General features: G+C 40.7%; 1 protein-coding gene across 2 annotated transcripts in view; it reads right to left on the bottom strand.

Moving 5' to 3' along the window:
* The window catches only part of CCDC150 (coiled-coil domain containing 150), a 110,955-nt gene that overhangs the window by 67,147 nt on the left and 23,821 nt on the right, over positions 1–19,987 (bottom strand). Inside the window, exons 3-5 of one of the 2 annotated variants that reach the window (XM_062189463.1) lie at positions 8,053–8,273; positions 7,754–7,932; positions 5,582–5,650 (exon numbers count right to left, since the gene is read on the bottom strand). In XM_062189463.1, coding sequence (XP_062045447.1) covers positions 5,582–5,650; positions 7,754–7,932; positions 8,053–8,273 — 469 coding nt within the window. Of the gene's footprint in view, positions 1–5,581; positions 5,651–7,753; positions 7,933–8,052; positions 8,274–19,987 lie in introns of those variants that run through there. The other variant, XM_062189455.1, reaches the window with a different exon arrangement.

Below are 19,987 nucleotides of genomic sequence, written 5' to 3'. Positions count from 1 at the left end.
TGTTTTCTGAGCAAAATACATTAATGAAATTACTCAAAATTTCACCTTTTAAAAATTCCAGATACAAATTATATCAGCCAGGGGTTGACTTAATTCTAAGGGTCCCCATGATGGTAACCCACATGCCATATATAAAAGACTAAGTAACAGGCACATATTATATAGGATATTTCAAAAAGTTTATGGAAAAATGAAATTTAAAATATTTTGGCACACACAAACAATTTGGAATCTACTCAGTTTTTTTCCTAATACATCTTCTCTATTTTACTTCAAAGATTTATTTATTTGAAAGGCAGAGTTAGAGAGAGGCAGAGAGAGAGAGCGAGAGCAAGTCTTCCATCCGCTGGTTCACCATCCAGATGACCACAATGGCTGGAGCTGCTGCCAATCTGAAGCCAGGAACTAGGAGCTTCTTCTTGGTCTCTCACGCGGGTACAGGGACCCAAGGACTTGGGCCATCTTCGGCTTCCCAGGCCATAGCAGAGAGCTAGATCAGAAGTTGAACAGCTGGGACTCAAACCTGCACCCACATGGGATGCCGGCACTGCAGGCAGAGGCTTTACCAGCTACGCCACAGCACTGGCCCCTCCATGATTTTTTTAATGACCATTTATATATTGTTTTCAAATTCTTTTGCACCAAATAAACTCATATTTTAATTCTAGTTTCCACAGACTTTTCAAAGGACCCTCATAGATAAGTATCCAATAAAAATGAACTTTGAAATATGGTTTGAGAAGCTGGCACTGTGGCATAGTGGGTAAAGCTACTGCCTACAGTGCCGGCATCCCATATGGGTGCCAGTTTGAGTCTTGGCTGCTCCACTTCCAATTCAGCTCTTTGTTATGGCCTGGGAAATCAGTAGAAGATGGCCCAGGGCCTTGGGTCCCCTGTGCCTGTGTGGGAGACCTGGAAGAAACTCCTGGCTACTGGCTTCAGATTGGTGAAACTCTGGCCGTTGCGGCCATCCAGGGAGCGAACCAGTGGACAGAAGACCTCTTTCTCTCTGCTTCTCCTTCTCTGTGTAACTGACTTTCAAATAAATAAATCTTAGGAAAAAAATATGGTTTGTTTGCTATTGTTTTGATTAATAAAAGAGCTGCATTTTCAAAAAAATCCCACAAGATGAATCACTAGATTGTAAGTATAAGCATCTTTTAGATTTTAGATACATATTATACTTTTCCTTCTAATATTCTTCTTCCTGGCAGTGGTATTTGAAGAATTCTTACCAGCAGCATGAATTCTCTTTAAGTCTTTTCTAGTTTAATAAATGAAAATTATGTTCTTCCATAGCCTCGTCAGCTCATGTCAAGAGCCTCAGGTGGTCACTAATGTCATACATAAGAATGTTAATTGTTAAATTAACAACAGGAGTCACTGTGCACTAACTCCCCATGCAGGACCTCTGTCCTCAATGAGTTGTATTATGAGAGTTAACAGATATTTGTTCTCAGTGTGTGTGTGTGTGTGTGTGTACAAACTGTTGAAATCTTTACTTAGTATAGAATTTGTCTTATGTGTACAAACTTAATTGAAAATGAATCTTAATGGAGAATGGGACTGGAAAAGGGAGGAGGAGGAAGAGGAGGGGTGAGTGTGGGTGGAAAGTCAGGTAAGTATTATTATGATGTTTTATTTTGATTTTTACATATAGAAGTTTTAAATTTTTATGTGGCTAATCTACTGAGTTTAATAATTTTACTTCTTGTTTTCAAACTTAAAAGAATACCTTACTCATTCAATGATAAGTTAAATATTATAATCTTATGTATGAATAAACCATAGTTCTCACTTATGTCTTTTTCAAGTTATAGTATATTATAATAATCCTATCATATAGAGTAGTTTAATATACTGTTTTAAAAAAGATTTATTTGAGAGGCACAGTTGGGGGGAGAGAGGGAGAGAGAGGTCTTCCATCAGCTGTTTCACTACCCAAATGACTGCAACAGCCCAGCCAGAACTGGGCCAATCAGAAGTCAGAAGCCAGAAGCTTCTTCCAGGTCTCCCACATGGGTGCAGAGGCCCAAGCACTGCTTCCCCAGGTTTCCCAGGCCAACAGTAGGGAACTGGATCAGAGCCTGGACTCGAACTGGCTTCCATATGGGATGCCAACACTGCAGGCAAAGGCTTAACCTACTATGCCATGGTGCTGGCCCCGATATACTTTTCTAAGCCCTGGATCAAAATAGAATATAACTTGTTCAAGATAATTTGTTTTTGGAAAGATCCAGAGCTCTTCTTCATGAAATCATCTCATCTGTGTTATTGCTGCATCAGTCAATGTGATTCAATCTTAGTTCAATCAGAATTAGACACTTTACTTTTTTGAATAGTTTTTATCATTCTTATTATTTATGATTGAAAGGATTTAGCTAGCCATCTTTATAGAGACACTTTTCTCTTTTATACATGGTACACATAAAATGTACAAAAAGGCTTCACAAAGAGAATCTTTGATAATTATAACACTGAGACATTCATTTCTGAAGCACTTTATTAAGGGAAATTAGTCCATGTTTAATATTTAATGGATACAAATCTGACATAATGTGATACATAATACATATATCAGAATATAAAATAATTTATCTCTTAGGAAATTATTTGCCATATTTACTCAGTCTGTATATAGTTCTCTGTTAAAGACTTTAATTGTATCTCCCCAAAACTCTCATGCTAAAGGCTAAAACCCAGTACCTCACCTTTAAATCACCTTTAAGGAAGTGATTTTAACTTAAAAGTTAAAATCAGGCCATTAGGGTAGGTCCTAATCCAATCTCTCTAGTGATGGACTTCTAAGAAGACATTTCACAGACAAGAGGGATGTATATACACATAGAAAAGGGCATGTGAGGACACAGCAAGAAGCTATCCCTCTGCAAGCCAAGGAGGAAGATCTCAGAAGAAACCCAATTGGCCAACACTTGGATACTGAATTTCTTAGCCTCCAGGACCATAAGAAATTTCTGATGAAGCCACTCATTGTATTGGACTTCATTACAGCAGCCCAGCTAATAATATACCCTTCCTGCTCCACATTCCCTCAAAATGCCTAATTGACTAGTATAGTCTTTCTGCAGCTCTGCAAAAATCAAGAACAAGGGGCTGGCATTGTGTCACAGTGACCTAAGCTGATGTCTACAACGCCAACATCCCAAATTGGAACAATTGTTCAAGTCTCTGCTATTCCACTTTTGATCCTGCTACCTGCTGATGAGCCTAAGCAAGCAGCAGAAAATGGCCCAAGTACTTGGACCCCTTCCACCCATGTGGGAGACTCAGATGGAGCTCCAAGCTCCTGGCTTTGGTGTAGATTAGCCCTTGCTATTGAAGCCATTTGGAGAGTTTACCAATGGATAGAAGACCTTTCTCTCTCTTGCTTGCTATAGCTCTCTTTCTGTCTCTCAAATAAATAACTTAATCTTTTTAAAACCTGCAAATAAGACTTTCCCAACAAAAAATAATGCTGAGTTGCAATCCAACAGCAAAAGGATAGTCTTTTCACCAAACCGTGCTAGACGAACTGGAAATCCACATGCAAACAAACAAAAACCTCCCATCTTTTACAAAAATTAACTTAAAAGAATCAAAGACTTATAAATGCGAAACTAAACTTCTAAAAGGTAATTTAAGAGAAAACCTAGACTTGGGTTTGTTGATGACTTTTTGGATACAACACCAAAATTAAATCCATGAAAAACAGTTGGTTAGACTTTATGGAAGTTTGTGCTGGTGTTATGGTGCAGTGGGTGAAGCTACAGCTTGTGATGTCTGCATTTGATATTACAATGTGAATTCAAATCTACATAAAGATAATGAAAAGATCAGCGGCTATCAGGGATAAGGGAAAGAGACAGGGAGGGATTAGTATTTGAAGCTCAGGGCATCATTAGGGCAGTGGAACTACTCCCTGAGCTCCTATGTAACGGTGGATACATGGCATCATGCTTTTATAAAACCCCACACAACTGTACAGCACAAAGAGTGAGTTTTAGTATAAACTGTGGACTTTAATTAGATTATGTATCAATACTGGTTCATCAGATGTAAAAAATACCACATCCATGCAAGACCTTAGTAATAAAAGAAACTGTGGGGAGGGTAGAATGGGTATAAGATAATTGTCTTTTGCAATTTTTCTGTAACCTAAAACTCTCCAGCTCTAAAAATAGTCTATTAAAAGTGTTTATTTTATTTATTTATTTATTTTTTGACAGGCAGAGTGGACAGTGAGAGAGACAGAGAGAAAGGTCTTCCTTTGCCATTGGTTCACCCTCCAATGGCCACCGTGCCAGGCGCACTGCACCGATCTGAAGGCAGGAGCCAGGTGCTTATCCTGGTCTCCCATGGGGTGCAGGGCCATCCTCCACTGCACTCCCGGGCCATAGCAGAGAGCTGGCCTGGAAGAGGGGCAACCGGGACAGAATCCGGCGCCCCGACCAGGACTAGAACCCAGTGTGCCATCGCCGCAAGGCGGAGGATTAGCCTTTTGAGCCACAGTGCCAGCCTTAAAAGTGTTTTTTAAAAAACTTCATATATCCTAACTATGAACAACCATGCTCTTATCAGTAATTACAGGCAAAAACAGTATTCTACATAGCATTATTTTCCAGATAGCCATGCTTACCAATTTTTAAAACAGTTTTGTATAATAGTTTTCCTTAAAACCATGCTCATCTCTGTTTTAAACTTAATTTGCTTCTTTTGCTTTGAACTATATCAGTTACTATGCTGCCACAGAATACTGAGTTTTTTAGGTTGTAGTCAGCATAAATTGAATTAGTAATTCTTTGATTTTCCCACTGTTTTCAGCTGTAAATTTCTAGCCTAACAACTTTTAACAACAACACATTTCCTAATTCCCAAACCTTATGCTGAAGTAAAGGTTTCCAGATAAAATTAAGTTAGCAGAATTAGCCCAAAAGCTTTTTTTTTATTTATTTTTTTATTTGAAGCATGCACTCTCAACTGCTGGTTCACTTTCCAAATGCCACATTGGCTGTGGATTGTGCTAGAGAGTCAAAGCGGGGAGACTGAAATTCAAATTCAGGTCTCCCATGGGGGTGGCAGAAATCCAACTACCTGAGCCATCACCATTGCCTCCCAAGGTCCACATTAGCAGGAAACTGGAGTGAGGTGCAGAAGCTGGAAATATAACTCAGGCACTCCAATATGGGACATGAGAGTCTTAACCAGGGTCTTAACTACTAGGCCAAATGCCTGTTCCCTAAACGTTTTAAAAACACCACTTTGGATTTAAAGGCCTTTTCATGAAACTTAAATGTAGTACGTGGGCAACCACCTGAATATGGGCAACTGCATGTGGTAACTTATCCCTCATGGTTCAGACAGCTTTTTATTTTTTATTTTTAGTTTTATAGGAGCATTGAGGCAAAGGGAAATATAAATGTCATATAAAGGCAGTTACTATCACTTGAATTATACATGCCATAGTGTGAAGTCTTCCTGGTCCATAGTCACATAGTTTCTTCAAAAGTTTTTCATTTTCTACTTTGTTTCCCCCTCTGCAATTTTAATACTTCCTTCACCTTCCAGCATCATTTTGTCTTACCTCCTGAATTTTAAGGTTCATTTTACGTTTTGTGGTCTTCAGTTCCTCTTCAATAATGGCTGCATTCTTCTAAAAGTAGAAGGAGAAAAGGTTCTAAATAATCTGAAATGACAGGAAGAAATCATCTATAGGAATATCAGCTCAAACCAAGGGTTTTTTTTTTCTTAACAACTTACACATGCTATTTTCAATAAGGTTATATGTAACAATATGTCTGGCAGAATTATTACAATGGATTTTATTCATGATTTCTATCATTTCTCCTTTTAGATAGTAGTGTAGTAAATAATCTCACCCACGTCCTAGGTAAAATCCAATAATTAGAGAACAAGTTGGTAACAGACATTTTTCCTACAGAGTATACATACATTCCCCTATTTTCTAAGAACTTTATTTCTTCTAACTTCAATTATTATTCATGCTTAGGAGTTGAGGATGAAAAACACAGCTTTCATTCCTTATTCTTTTTTATTACTAATGACATAAACCCAGATGTAAACCTCAGAACTGTTTTTGTCTTTTTTACCTTCAGCCCACTACCATCTTTCTTCACAGAACACCCCTTTCCTTTCAAAATGCCACATCCCTAGGAGAGGGCGGCTCATGACTCAGATAATTCAATGAATTCCTAAATCTCTTCTGTAATTGATGCTGTATAATACTGTCAAATTAGTTTGACTGTTTTCATTGTCATTTCTACATTAAAAACCTTAACCATGCTCAATAGGATGAATCCCAACTATTGATTATTCTTGATTTTGAGGTACTTTACAATAGGATTCCTAGGTAATATCTAACTTATTTCCCCACCAATTCTCACTCTTGTCAGGACAGTCCACACTTGCATCCACTGGAAAGATCTAGGTTCAAATCTAGGTTATAGGAAGAATATCGGCATGTGTGATCTAGGACAAATGACGTTGCTTTGGGCCCCAGTACCCTTATTGTTAAAAATAGAGGTGAGGCTGGCAGTGTGACATAGTGGGTACAGCCGTCGCCTGCAGTGCTGGCATCTCATATGGGCACTGGTTCCAGTCCTGGCTGTTCCACTTCTGATCCAGCTTTCTGCTATGGCCTGGGAAAGCAACAGAAGATGGCCTAAGAACTTGGGCCCCTGCACCCACATGGGAGACCTGGAAGAAGCTCCTGGCTCCTGCCTTCGGATCAGCACAGCTCTGGCCTTTTGGGGAGTGAACCAGCAGATGGAAGACCCCTCCTCCAACCTCTCTCTCTCTCTGCCTCTGCCTCTGCCTCTCTGTAACTCTCCCTTTCAAGTAAATAAATATTTTTTAAAAATTAGCATTAATAGCCTAATAGATTTTGCAAACATTAAGCAAAATAATTCTTTGAGGGTGGGCATTGGGCACAGCAGCTAAGACACCAATCAGTAGGAGTTCCAGCTCCTCTCCTGATTCCAGCTTACTGCTAATCTGAAACCGGGGAGGCAGCAGAACCAAATTCAAGTACTTGGGTATCTGCTACCCATGTGGAAGATCCCAACTGAATTCCCTGCTCCTGGCTATGGCCTGGCCTAACCCTAGCTGCTGCAGGCATTTGGGAAGTGAATCAGTGAATGGAAGTTATCTCTCTCTCTAATAAATTAAAGTTAAAAAAAGAGAAACCCACTTTGAATACCCGATGTGCTGCTTGGCCCATGGAAGGAAAACAATAGTAGTCCTATTCTTTGCTGCCTCTGTGTCTCCTCCTTGACATGCCCTCACTCTTCTACTTCACCTTTTAAAGGTTCAATCCAAGTCCTTTAATTTTTTCTGAAGCCTACCTAATCTATACTAGATAGGCATCTTCACCCTAAAAAAATACATCTGAACACAAAGCCCTTACTCTGCAATACTCAGTTATTGAGCCTGTAACATTTCCCATGCTGTTATCTTTCTGTTTCTCAAGCTATGTCTTGTTCTCCTAATCAGCTTACAAGCACTTGAAAGGTACACACTCTATCTCTGGACCCTTATCACTTATACAGAGTAAGGGTTCCATAAATAATTACTGATAGCACCCAGTAGTCTAGGTTATCAACACAGATATACGTCCAATCCCAAGAATAGAAATTTTTTAAGACCACCTATCTTTGAAAGTCAGTTTTTTGAAATTGTTATCTCTGCCAGCTAATACATAACACTGAGTTTGTAGTTCAGAACTCTGGTCTCAAACCTTTGTCTCTGAGGCAATTTCTAGAGTGGCAGTCAACCTTTGTACTTCATCTTGTGCCTTATCCTCTTCTTCTTTTACATCTCTCAGTTGTTGGCGCAAATTCATCACTTCAAGATGCAACAGCTTCAGGTCTTTGGAATGCTCCTCCTGTATTACATTAAGTCGATCCTTCAGAAAAGCTACCGGACAGCAAAGGAAGGGCATCAAATGGTGGAAAAAAGGTCAGGAAAGGGAAAGAATCATAAGCTCATAAAGTACTATCACAGACCAAATTTCTGATGATTTTCTTCTTTAAATACCTGTTTTCTGTGGAGTCAAATCCTTCTCAGTTTGCATACGAAAAATATTCATCTTCAAGGACTGGATGAGGCTTTCTAGATGGCACATTCGATTTACCAGAAACTCACAGTTCTTCCATAAAATATCGGTTTTTCCTGAGCAAATAACTTCATTATGGACAGGACTAATGACCTTCTGGCTGGCAGGGTCTTCTAAATAGTTTGGAGCTTCCAATTGACCTCTAGACAAAGATCCCAGCAAAAAAAAGTTATGCAATACAATTCGTACTTTGGTAATCCCAAGCATTTCATCTTAGTAAGACTAGTCATTGGGAGTGGAGTGATATCAGTGAAATCTTCCACTAACAAATGCACCAAATAAATTCCAACACAGAAAACAATTCCCTGAAAGCCAGAAACAAGGTGAAACTCGTATACACCAGGAAACTGAAAAAAAAAAAAAATCCACATCAACTGGGTAGGAAAAGCTAAGGCACACTTGGGTACATCCCACGCTAAGCACTGAGCTTTACAGTTAGGAACGAATCCCCAAGATTTACCATCTGGTTGAGGAGAACAGTTTGGACAACACAAATGGAACCCTAGCTCTATGGTTCTCTACATTTTGGTGCTTAATTCATTTAGCTCTAGAAGAATAAGGGATCAGGCATATACATCTCCCTAGACCACAGAACGAAATGATAGATTTTTTTCTCCTTTCATTTATTTGAAAGACAGAGACAGACAGAGATCTCCTATTCACTAGTTCCTTTCCTAATGGCCACAACAGTCGAGGCTGGGCCAGGTTTAAACCAGGAGCTGGGAACACAACTTGGGTCTCCCACATGATGGCCGGGACCCAATTACTTGAGCCAATATCTGCTACTTCCCAGGGTTCACATTAGCAGAAAACTGGAATCAGGAATGGAGCCAGAACTTGAACTCAGGCCCTCTGGTTTATGTGATGAAGACATCACAAGCAAGCAGCAGCTTAACCCACTGAGCCACAGCACCCTCCTCTAACAGGTGCTTTTAAATGGGCATATAAGCACCTCTAGTAACTATACCCCTTGGGGAAGTACAGAGAAAGGGCTAAAATGCCTCCACATTTTATTTGGAAGGAATTTCGCTGCATCTTCTTTTAGTGGCTACTTAATGGCCTGGCTTCTAATTAACTTGCACACGGGAGTTACTGGGTACAAACACAGCCAGATGAGAGCTAGGTGCTTCTCAAACCCTCACCTGTAGCTTACTCTAATGACAACTCTAGGTCTATAGATCCTTCCTGAAAGATCTTTGTTTACAAAGATGTAACACCACAACTTCTACAGCTCCAACCAAAGAGACTTTTACTTAACCACCTAGTTTTGGGAGTTGATGGAGCTATGCATTCCTTGGGATTCCTGTAGAAAGTAAAGAGGAAGACAGTTCACCACCTTTCTGGGAGGGTAAAGTCTGAATGGAAGTGCAGACTTATTGAGAAGACAGTGGGAAAACAATGCCTGCTGTTGGTTTCTTCCTGAGCATAGAGAAAACTAAAACCGCAACCTCAGAATATTAACAAGTAAAAACTGTATAATCATCTCAGCAAAAATAGAAAAAGCATGGACCTGTGTGGAAGGTGCAGACATGCAGCACGAACATGGACACAACACACAACTGCAGCAGCCAAAAGCCAGAAGGGGCAGCAGCTTTGGAGACGGAGTTAAGACTGGACTGCAAGGCCGGCGCCGTGGCTCACTAGGCTAATCCTCCACCTGCAGTGCCGGTGCTGGCACACTGGGTTCTAGTCTTGGTTGGGGCGCTGGTTCTGTCCCAGTTGCTCCTCTTCCCGTCCAGCTCTCTGCTGTGGCCCGGGAGTGCAGTGGAGGATGGCCCAGGTCCCTGGGTCCTGCACCTGCATGGGAGACCAGGAGGAGGAACCTGGCTCCTGGCTTCGGATTGGTGCAGTGCACCAGCCGCGGCGGCCATTTGGGGGGTTGAACTAACAGAAAAAGGAAGACCTTTCTCTCTGTCTCTAACTCTGCCTAGAAAATAGAAAGCTAGTTAATAACTTAACAATGCATCTCAAGGACCTGTAAAAACAAGAACCAAACCCAAAGTTAGAAGGAATTATCAAAGATCCATGAAATACAAACAGACTAATAAAAATATTCATGAATTAAAGAAGTGATTTTTAAAAGACAAACAAAACCAATAAACCATTAGAAAAAAGATTCAAATACATAAAATCAGATAAAAAAGGAGATATTACAACTGACAAACAGAAATATGATCACTAGGGACCAATATTTCAACAAATTGGAATACCTAGAAGGAGTGTATACATTTCTGAATATATATAACTTATCAAAACTGAAAACAGAGGTCTGAACAAATAACAAGTAACAAACTAAATCAGTAATTAAAAGACTCCCAACAAAGTAAAACTCAGGACCAAATAGCTTCACTATAAATTCTCTACCAAACTTCCAAGAACTAATATCAATTCTTCTTAAATTCTTCTAAAAACCTGGAAAGGGAGAAACCATTTCAAACTCACTATACAAGGCCAGATTTCAAAAGCAGACAAGAATACACATACACACAATAAAAACTAAAAATTAATATTCCTGATGAACATAGAAGCAAAAATTCCCCTATACAAAAATCAATTCAAAGGATCAAATACCTAAATGAAAGAACTGAAGCTATGAAACTACTAGAAGAAAACAAAGGGGAAACTGTATGAAAAAACAAGGGCATAGGCAAAAAAATTTTTTGATAAAACCCCAAAGCACAGGCAACAAATGCAAAAAACAGATTAATCAAACAAAGAAGCCTCAGCATCACGAAGAAAAAAGGAAGCAGGCATTTAGCCTTGCAGTTAAGACGCTAACCTCTCACATCAGATAGGATTCAAGTCTTGGTTCCTGATTCTAGCTTCCTGCTAATGCAAACCTTGAGGGTCAGAGGTGATGGTTCAAATAATTAGGTTTCTGCAACGTTCATCAGAGACCTGGATTGAATTCCCAGCTTCAGTCTTTAATCCAGTCCAGTTCTGGCTCTTGTGGGCATTTGGGAAGTGAACTAGTGGATGGGAGCTCCATCTCTCTCTGCCTCTCAAGCAATTTTTTAAAACAAATAATCAACACCAATAGGAGAAAATATTTGCAAGCTGTGCATCCAATCACAAGAATATCTATAATATATATTTAAAAACTCAGCAATAAAAAAGCCAGTTAAAAATGGGCAAAGCATCTATATAGACATTTCTCAGAAGAAGAAATACAGAGAAATTCTAAGATGGCAGAATAGGGAGGGAGCTTACTGCTCTAGTCTAGGGCAATACAGTTTAAAAAGGCAGGGAGGAGAAGAGTACAATCTCAGGGATGAGTCAAGGAGAAAACCGCAGTGGAAACTCCATGAAAGTTAGAGGGACACCGTGGATCTACATGGAAGGTGTAGACACAAAACACGAGCATGGGTACAACACAGGACCCTAGTAGCCAAGAGCCTCAGCACCAGCTTTAGAGAGTGAGGTGAGGCCAGATGGCAAAAGCCCAAGCCACTGGCAACAAAGATGTGGGGAGAGCCTGGTGGAATCCAGCCTGCAGCCCTGAGAGGAACTTTGTATCTGCCAACTGAGAGGAATAAAAGGGACACATTTCTCTCTCCCTGACCCTCCAACCACAGCGCCCTGCAACTAGCTGAGAGAGCAGGTGCCATTGTTGTCATACATAACAGCAGCACCAGTTTGTGTCCATGCACTCCATAACCAGTGGAGAGACTCCAAAATCTGGCTTAAAGGACTGTGAGAGGGCTGGGTGCCCCAGCCCTTCCAGCTTGTCACAGGCTCTGGGTCGCTGCACCCCCGTGGGAGACCCAGAAGAAGCTCCTGGCTTTGGATTGGTGCAGCTCTGGCTGTTGCAGTCATTTGGGGGTGAACCAGCAGATGGAAGACCTCTCTCTCTCCCTCTGTCTCTGCTTCCCTTTCTATGTAACTCTGAATTTCAAATAAACAAGTAAATCTTTAAAAAAAAAAAAAAAAGCAAAATGCCCATATTACTAAAAGCAATTTATAGATTCAATTTGATCCAAATCAAAATAGCAATGATATTCTTTGCAGATCTAGAAAAATTGGTGCTGAAACTCATATGGAAACACAGGATACCCTGAAGAGCTAAAGCAACCTTATGCAACAAAAACAAAGCAGGAGGCATTGCAATACCAGATTTCAAGACATACTACATGGCAGTGATAATCAAAACAGCCTGGTACTGGCACAAAAACCAATGGGTAGACCAATGGAACAGAATAGAAACTAGAAAACAAACCAAACATCTACAACCAACAGCACAGACAATCAAAGCCAAAATTAACAAATGGGATTATATCAATTGAGAAGTTTCTGTACTGCAACACAAACACTCAGCAAAGTTAAGAGGCGACAGCCAGAATGGGAAAAAATATTTGCAAACTATGCAACTGATGAAGGATTAATATCCAGAATATATAAAGGGCTCAAGAATTCACAACAACAACAAAACAAATACAGTGAAGAAATTGGCAAAGGACTTGAACAGGCATTTTTCTTTTTTTTTTAAGATTTATTTTATTTATTTTAAAGACAGAGTTACAGAGAAGGGTAGGTAGCGAGCGAGCGAGCGAGCGAGCGAGAGAGTGTGAAAGAGGTCTTCCCCAAATTGCTGCAATGGCCAGAGCTGAGCTGATCTGAAGCCATGAGCCAGGACCTTCTTCTCGGTCTCCCACATGGGTGCAGGGTCCCAAGCACTTGTGCAATTCTCCGCTGCTTTCTCAGGAGCATTAGTAGGGAGCTGGATCAGAAGTAGAGCAGCTGGGACTCAAACTGGCATCCATATAGGATCCAAATGGCCAACAGACACACTTGACAAAATGCTCAGCATCATTAGCCATCAGGGAAATGCAAATCAAAGCCATAATGATGTTTCATCTCACTCTAGTTAGAATGTTGATTTCTGTATGAGAGCCAAACTGCAAATGCTGGTGAGGATGTGGGGGAAAAAGTACCCTAATTCACTGTTGGTGGGAATGTAAACTGGGGCAGCCACTGTGGAAGACAGTATGGAGATATCTCAGAAATCTGAATAAAGACCTACCATAAAGCTGGCGATGCGGCTCAATAGCCTAATCCTCTGCCTTGCGGCGCTGACACACCGGGTTCTAGTCCCGGTCGGGGCGTCTGATTCTGTCCCGGTTGTCCCTCTTCCAGGCCAGCTCTCTGCTGTGGCCAGGGAGTGCAGTGGAGGATGGCCCAAGTGCTTGGGCCCTGCACCCCATGGGAGACCAGGAGAAGCACCTGGCTCCTGGCTTCAGATCAGCGCGATGTGCCAGCTGCAGTGCGCTGGCCACGGCGGCCATTGGAGGGTGAACCAATGGCAAAAGAAAGGCCTTTCTCTGTGTCTCTCTCTCTCTCTCACTGTCCACTCTGCCTGTCAAAAAAAAAAAAAAAAAAAAAGAAAAGACCTACCATATGACCCAGCCATTCCACCTGGGAATTTACCCAAAGGAAATGGAATCAGCACATGAAAGTGTGATCTGTACCCCCATGCTCATTGCAGCTCAATTCACAATAGCTAAGATATGGAATCAACCAGATGTCCATCAACTAAAGACTAGATGAAGAAATTACAGTACATGAACACCATGGAATACTACACAGTGGTAAAAAAAAAAAATGTAATCCTGTCATTTATAATAAAAATGCATGAAACTAGAAAACATTATACTTAGTGAAATAAGCCAGTCTCAAATACTAGAAGATCGCGGAATAGTGAGGGCGCGCACCGATAGTCTGGGAAAAGATAGTTTAATAAAAGTGGAGTTACTATAGCCTCGGGAAAAGGCTCAGGGAAAACTTGCAGAGGAAACTCTCCCAGATCTAGTGGATGTGACATGGAGGACCTACGGGGAGAGTAAGGTCACCCACCACGTGGAAGCCCAGCCCCGCCAAGCTGCCATGGGAACCCAGCCGCCGCGGGGAGCCCAGCCGTGGGAGCCCAGCCACAGAATCCACGCGCCAGCACCAAAAGGGGAGCTCTGGAAACCGAGGTGAGACAGGGTGCTCGTCGGGCACCACTGCACCAGCCGCCGCCGCCCTTCCCCCCACCCACCCTGGGATGGACATTGAGACACGCACAACCAAGTTGGGGAGGAAATAGAAAATTGAACAGAGTGAGTAGCACCTGCGGAAAGAGTGCACGATTCAGGGGGACTAATTGAGGGACTAAACAATCCAGGATCCACCCCCCCAAATCAGAGCTGCAGTGGGCGGGAAGCAGCCATCTTGTTTGTTTACATTCGGGCTTAAAGGAGAGCTGCTTCCCGCCACACTAACCTTCAGGGACGGAGCCCAAAGGTGGAGTGGAGCAACACACCTTGTGCAGGGGCGGGCAGCGAGGGAGGGCAGCTCAAAGCCCTGATGCCAGTCTACTCAAGTTACCAGAAAAAAAAAAATCTGAATAGCGCCCGTGGGAAGAGAGCAGGATCCAGAGGGTGAACTGAGGGATCAAAAACGCCAAGATCCTTAGGAGCTGCCCAACCCACAGTCAGAGCTGCAGCAGGCAGAGTGCAGCCATTCTGTTTGTTTACATTCGGGCTTAGCAGGGGCGGAGTCCAAAGGTGATCTGGAGCTACTTGACACTCCTCATTTAGGAGGTGCAGTGAGAGAGTGGCTGACCAACGAACCCCAGGCACAGACATGTAAGGGCAAACATAGGAACAAGGAAACCGGCCCCTAAGGGGTGGAGATTGGCACCTCAAAGCCCTGACACCAACTCACGCAAGCTACAAAATAAAAAAATAAATAAAATAAATAAATAAGTAAAAAATAAACAAACTCTAGAAGGCAGAATAGCCTGCTTACACTGGATATTGGTACAGACTCACAGCAGTCTATAGCAGAGGGAAATCAACCGGAAAAACCACCCAGACAGAATGCCAAAAAACAAAACAAAAACCCACAATAAGAATACAGAAGAACATATAAACTCGCCTATGGAGCAGACTAAACCAACCATAACAGAGGCTGAAGAAGAAGAATTTGAAACCATGCCAGAAAAAGAATTCAGAAAATTAATAATCAGATTACTTAGAAATAATGAGAAACAGTGTCGAGAGCTGAATGAAAAACAAGCCCATGGATTAGAGATCCTAAAGAGAAGCCAGAATGAAATACTGGAAATGAAAAACTCAATTGACCATACAAAAAACACCGTGGAATCCCTCAGAAATCGAACAGATGAAATAGAAGACCGAATATCAGAATTTGAAGACAAACTTCCAGAAATAATACAGTCAGTTCAAATGCAGGAAGAAGAAATTAAAAATTAAAAAATACAGAGACCTATAAGATTCAATCAAATGGTGTAATGTTCGGATAATAGGAGTCCCTGAAGGGGTGGAAATGAGAATGGATTGGAAGGTGTTTTCAATGAAATAATATCAGAAAACTTCAAACAAAGGCAGCTGGATAACAACAGCCAAATTCAACAGATAGCCAGGGCTCCGTATAGGATAGACCAGAAGAGAAATTCACCGTGACATGTTTGGCAACACTCAGCTCAGTGACACACAAAGAACAAATCCTAAAATGTGCCAGAGAAAAACGACAAATCACATTCAAGGGTAAGTTAATCCGACTCACCCCAGACTTCTCATCGCAAACACTACAGGCAAGGAGACAATGGCATGATATATTTCCAGTTTTAAAAGACAAACAATGCCAACCTAGATTACTATACCCTGCAAAGCTATCATTTATGAATGAAGGGGAAATAAAGATCTTCCAAGACAAACAAAAACTGAAAGAATTTGTATCCACACGTCCAACCCTACACCACTTGCTCAAAGACGTGCTACACACAGAAATACAAAAACAAGAACTTCACTACAAAAAAAAGCGAATGTAGAGTAACCTACAAACAAAGTTCAAAATACATAAACAGCTCGTTTCAGGAATCATGAATGGGAAAAGACAGTACTTAACAGTAATCACACTGAATGTGAATGGTCTTAATTCTACTACCAAAAGACATAGACTAGCTGATTGGATCAAGAAAGAGAATCCATCTATATGCTGCCTTCAGGAGACACACTTTATCAGCAAAGATGCATGCAGACTGAAAGTGAAAGGATGGAAAAAGATACTCCAAGCTAACAGAAATCAAAAAAGAGCTGGTGTGGCCATCCTAATATCAGACAAAATAGACTTTAACATAAAAACTATTAAAAGAGACAGAGAAGGGCACTATATAATGATTAAAGAATCTATCCAACAGGAAGACATTACCATTATAAATGTATATGCACCTAATTACAGGGTGCCTGGCTACCTGAAATTCTTTCAGAATTACTAAAGGATTTAAAGGGAGATATAGGTTCAAATACAATAGTAACAGGGGACTTCAACACCCCACTCTCATCAATAGACAAATCAACCAGACAGAAATTCAACAAGGAAACAACAGAGCTAATTGATGCTATAGACCAAATAGACCTAATAGACATCTTTAGAACCTTCCACCCCACAGCCACAGAGTTCACGTATTTCTCCCCACTACATGGAACGTTCTCTAGGATTGACCATATGCTAGGCCATAAAGGGAGCCTCAACAAATTCAAAAAAATTGCAACTATACCATGCAGCTTCTCAGACCATAGTGCAGTGAAACTCGAAACCAACAACCCAAGAATCTCTACACCATATGCAAATATATGAAGAATGGACAACATGATCCTAAATGAACAGTGGGTCATCGAAGAAATGAAAAGAGAAATCAAGAGATTTCTAGAAACAAATGAAAATGATAACACAACCTATCAAAACCTGTGGGACACAGCAAAAGCAGTGCTAAGAGGAAAGTTTATAGCAATTGGTGCCTACATCAAGAAGCTGGAAAGGAACCAAACAAATGAACTCTCCATGCACCTCAAGGATTTAGAAAAACAGCAGCAAGTCAAGCCCAAATCCAGCAGGAGGAAAGAAATACTAAAGATCAGAGAAGAAATAAACAGAATTGAAACCAAAATATAATACAAAAGATCAACAAAACCAGGAGCTGGTTCTTTGAAAAAATAAACAAAATTGACACACCATTGGCCCAACTAATCAAAAAAAAGAGAGAGAAGACCCAAATCTGTAAAATCAAAGATAGTAATGGAAATGTAACAACAGACACAACAGAAATAAAAAGAATCATTAGAAACCACTACAAAGAGATGTATGCTAACAAATTGGGGAACCTGGAAGAAAAGGATAGATTCCTGGACACATACAACCTTCCTAAACTGAGCCATGAAGATATAGAAAATCTAAACAGACCCATAACCATGGAAGAAATTGAATCAGTAATAAACGCACTACCAAAAAAGAAGAGCCCAGGACCGGATGGCCTCACTGCTGAATTTTACCAGACATTTAGAGAACAACTAACCCCAGTTCTTCTCAAATTATTCAAAACGATTGAAAGGGAGGGAACCCTCCCAAATTCTTTCTACGAAGCCAGTATCACCTTAATTCCTAAGCCCGGAAAAGACACAACAGAGAAAGAAAACTACAGACCTATCTCCCTGATGAACATAGATACAAAAATACTCAACAAAATTCTGGCAAACCGAATCCAACTGCACATCAGAAAGATCATTCACCCGGACCAAGTGGGATTTATCCCTGGTATGCAAGGATGGTTCAATATTCGAAAGTCAATCGACGTAATACATCATATTAATAAATTGAGAAACAAAAATCATATGATTATTTCAATAGATGCAGAGAAAGCATTTGACAAAATACAACACCCTTTCATGATGAAAACCCTAAGCAAATTGGGGTTAGAAGGAACATTCCTCAACACAATTAAGGCAGTATATGATAAACCAATGGCCAGCATCATATTGAATGGGGAAAAGTTGGAGGCATTTCCATTGAAAACTGGCACCAGACAGGGATGCCCACTCTCACCACTGCTATTCAATATAGTCCTAGAAGTGTTAGCCAGGGCCATCAGGCAAGAAAAAGAAATTAAAGGGATACAAATGGGAAAGGAGGAAGTTAAACTATCCTTATTTGCAGATGACATGATACTATATATAGGGGACCCGATAAACTCCTATAAGAGACTATTGGAACTCATAGAAGAGTTTGGTAAAGTAGCAGGATACAAAGTCAACGTTCAGAAATCAACAGCCTTCGCATACACAGATAATGCCAGGGCCAAGGGAGAACTTCTAAGAGATCAATCCCATTCACAACAGCCACAAAAACAATAAAGCACCTTGGAATAAATTTAATCAAGGATGTCAAAGACCTCTATGATGAAAATTACAAAACACTAAAGAAAGAAATAGAAGATGACACAAAAAAATGGAAAAACCTGCCATGCTCATGGATTGGAAGAATCAATATCATCAAAATGTCCATTCTCCCAAAAGCAATTTACAAGTTCAATGCAATACCAATCAAAATACCAAAGTCATTCTTCAAAGACCTAGAAAAAACGATGCTGAAATTCATATGGAGAAACAGGAGACCGAGAATAGCTAAAGCAATCCTTTACAATAAAAATAAGGCCGGAGGCATCACAATTCCAGACTTCAAGACATACTACAGGGCAGTTATAATCAAAACAGCCTGGTACTGGTACAAAAACAGAGGGATAGACCAATGGAACAGAATAGAAACACCGGAGATCAATCCAAACATCTATAACCAACTCATATATTCAACAAAGGACCTAAAACCAACCCCTGGAACAAGGACAGCCTCTTCAACAAATGGTGCTGGGAAAACTGGATGTTCACATGTCGAAGTATGAAGCAAGACCCCTATCTTACATCTTATACAAAAATCCACTCAACATGGATCAAAGAACTAGAGATGCACCGCGACACCATGAAACTAATTGAGAGCATAGGGGAAACCCTTCAAGATATTGGAACAGGCGAAGAATTCCTGGAGAAGACCCCAGAGGCATGGGTAATCAGAGATAAAATAAACAAATGGGATTACCTCAAATTGAAGAGTTTCTTTACAGCGAAGGAAACAGTCAGGAAAGTGAAGAGGCAACCAACAGAATGGGAGACATTATTCGCAAATTACACAACAAATAAAGGATTAACAACTAGAATCTACAAAATGATCAAAAAACACCACAGAATCAAAACAAACAACCCAATAAAAAAATGGGCCAAGGACCTTAATAGACATTTTTCAAAAGAGGAAATCCAAATGGCCAACAGACACATGAAAAAATGCTCAGGATCCCTAGCCATTAGGGAAATGCAGATCAAAACCACAATGAGGTTTCACCTCACCCTGGTTAGATTGGCTTACATACAGAAATCAACCAACAACAGATGCTGGTGAGGATGTGGGGAAAAAGGGACACTAATCCACTGTTGGTGGGAATGCAAACTGGTAAAGCCACTATGGAAGACAGTTTGGAGAGTCCTCAGAAACCTGAATATAGCACTACCACAGGACCCAGCCATCCCACTCCTTGGAATTTACCCAAATGGAATTAAAGGGGAGAAAAAAAGAGCCATTTGCACCTCGATATTTGTTGCAGCTCAATTCACAATAGCTAAGACCTGGAATCAACCTAAATGTCCATCAACGGATGACTGGATAAAGAAACTATGGGATATGTACTCTATGGAACACTATATAGCAGTAAAAAACAATGAAATCCGGGCATTTACAACAAAATGGAGGAAGCTGGAAATCATCATGCTGAGTGAAATAAGCCAGTCCAAAAGGGACAAATATCGTATGTTCTCCCTGATCGATGGCAACTAAACGAGCATCTAAAATGATACCCATTGAAGTGAAATGGACACTATGAGAGACAATGACATGATCAGCCCTTGTCTTGACTGTTGAGGAACAACTTACTATTTTATTTCTTTTAGTATTGTTGTTGTTGTTGTTGTTGCT

Source organism: Lepus europaeus, chromosome 1 (genome assembly GCF_033115175.1).
Source record: "Lepus europaeus isolate LE1 chromosome 1, mLepTim1.pri, whole genome shotgun sequence".
Lineage (NCBI taxonomy): Eukaryota > Metazoa > Chordata > Mammalia > Lagomorpha > Leporidae > Lepus > Lepus europaeus.
This window is presented reverse-complemented; position numbering and strand designations above follow the sequence as displayed.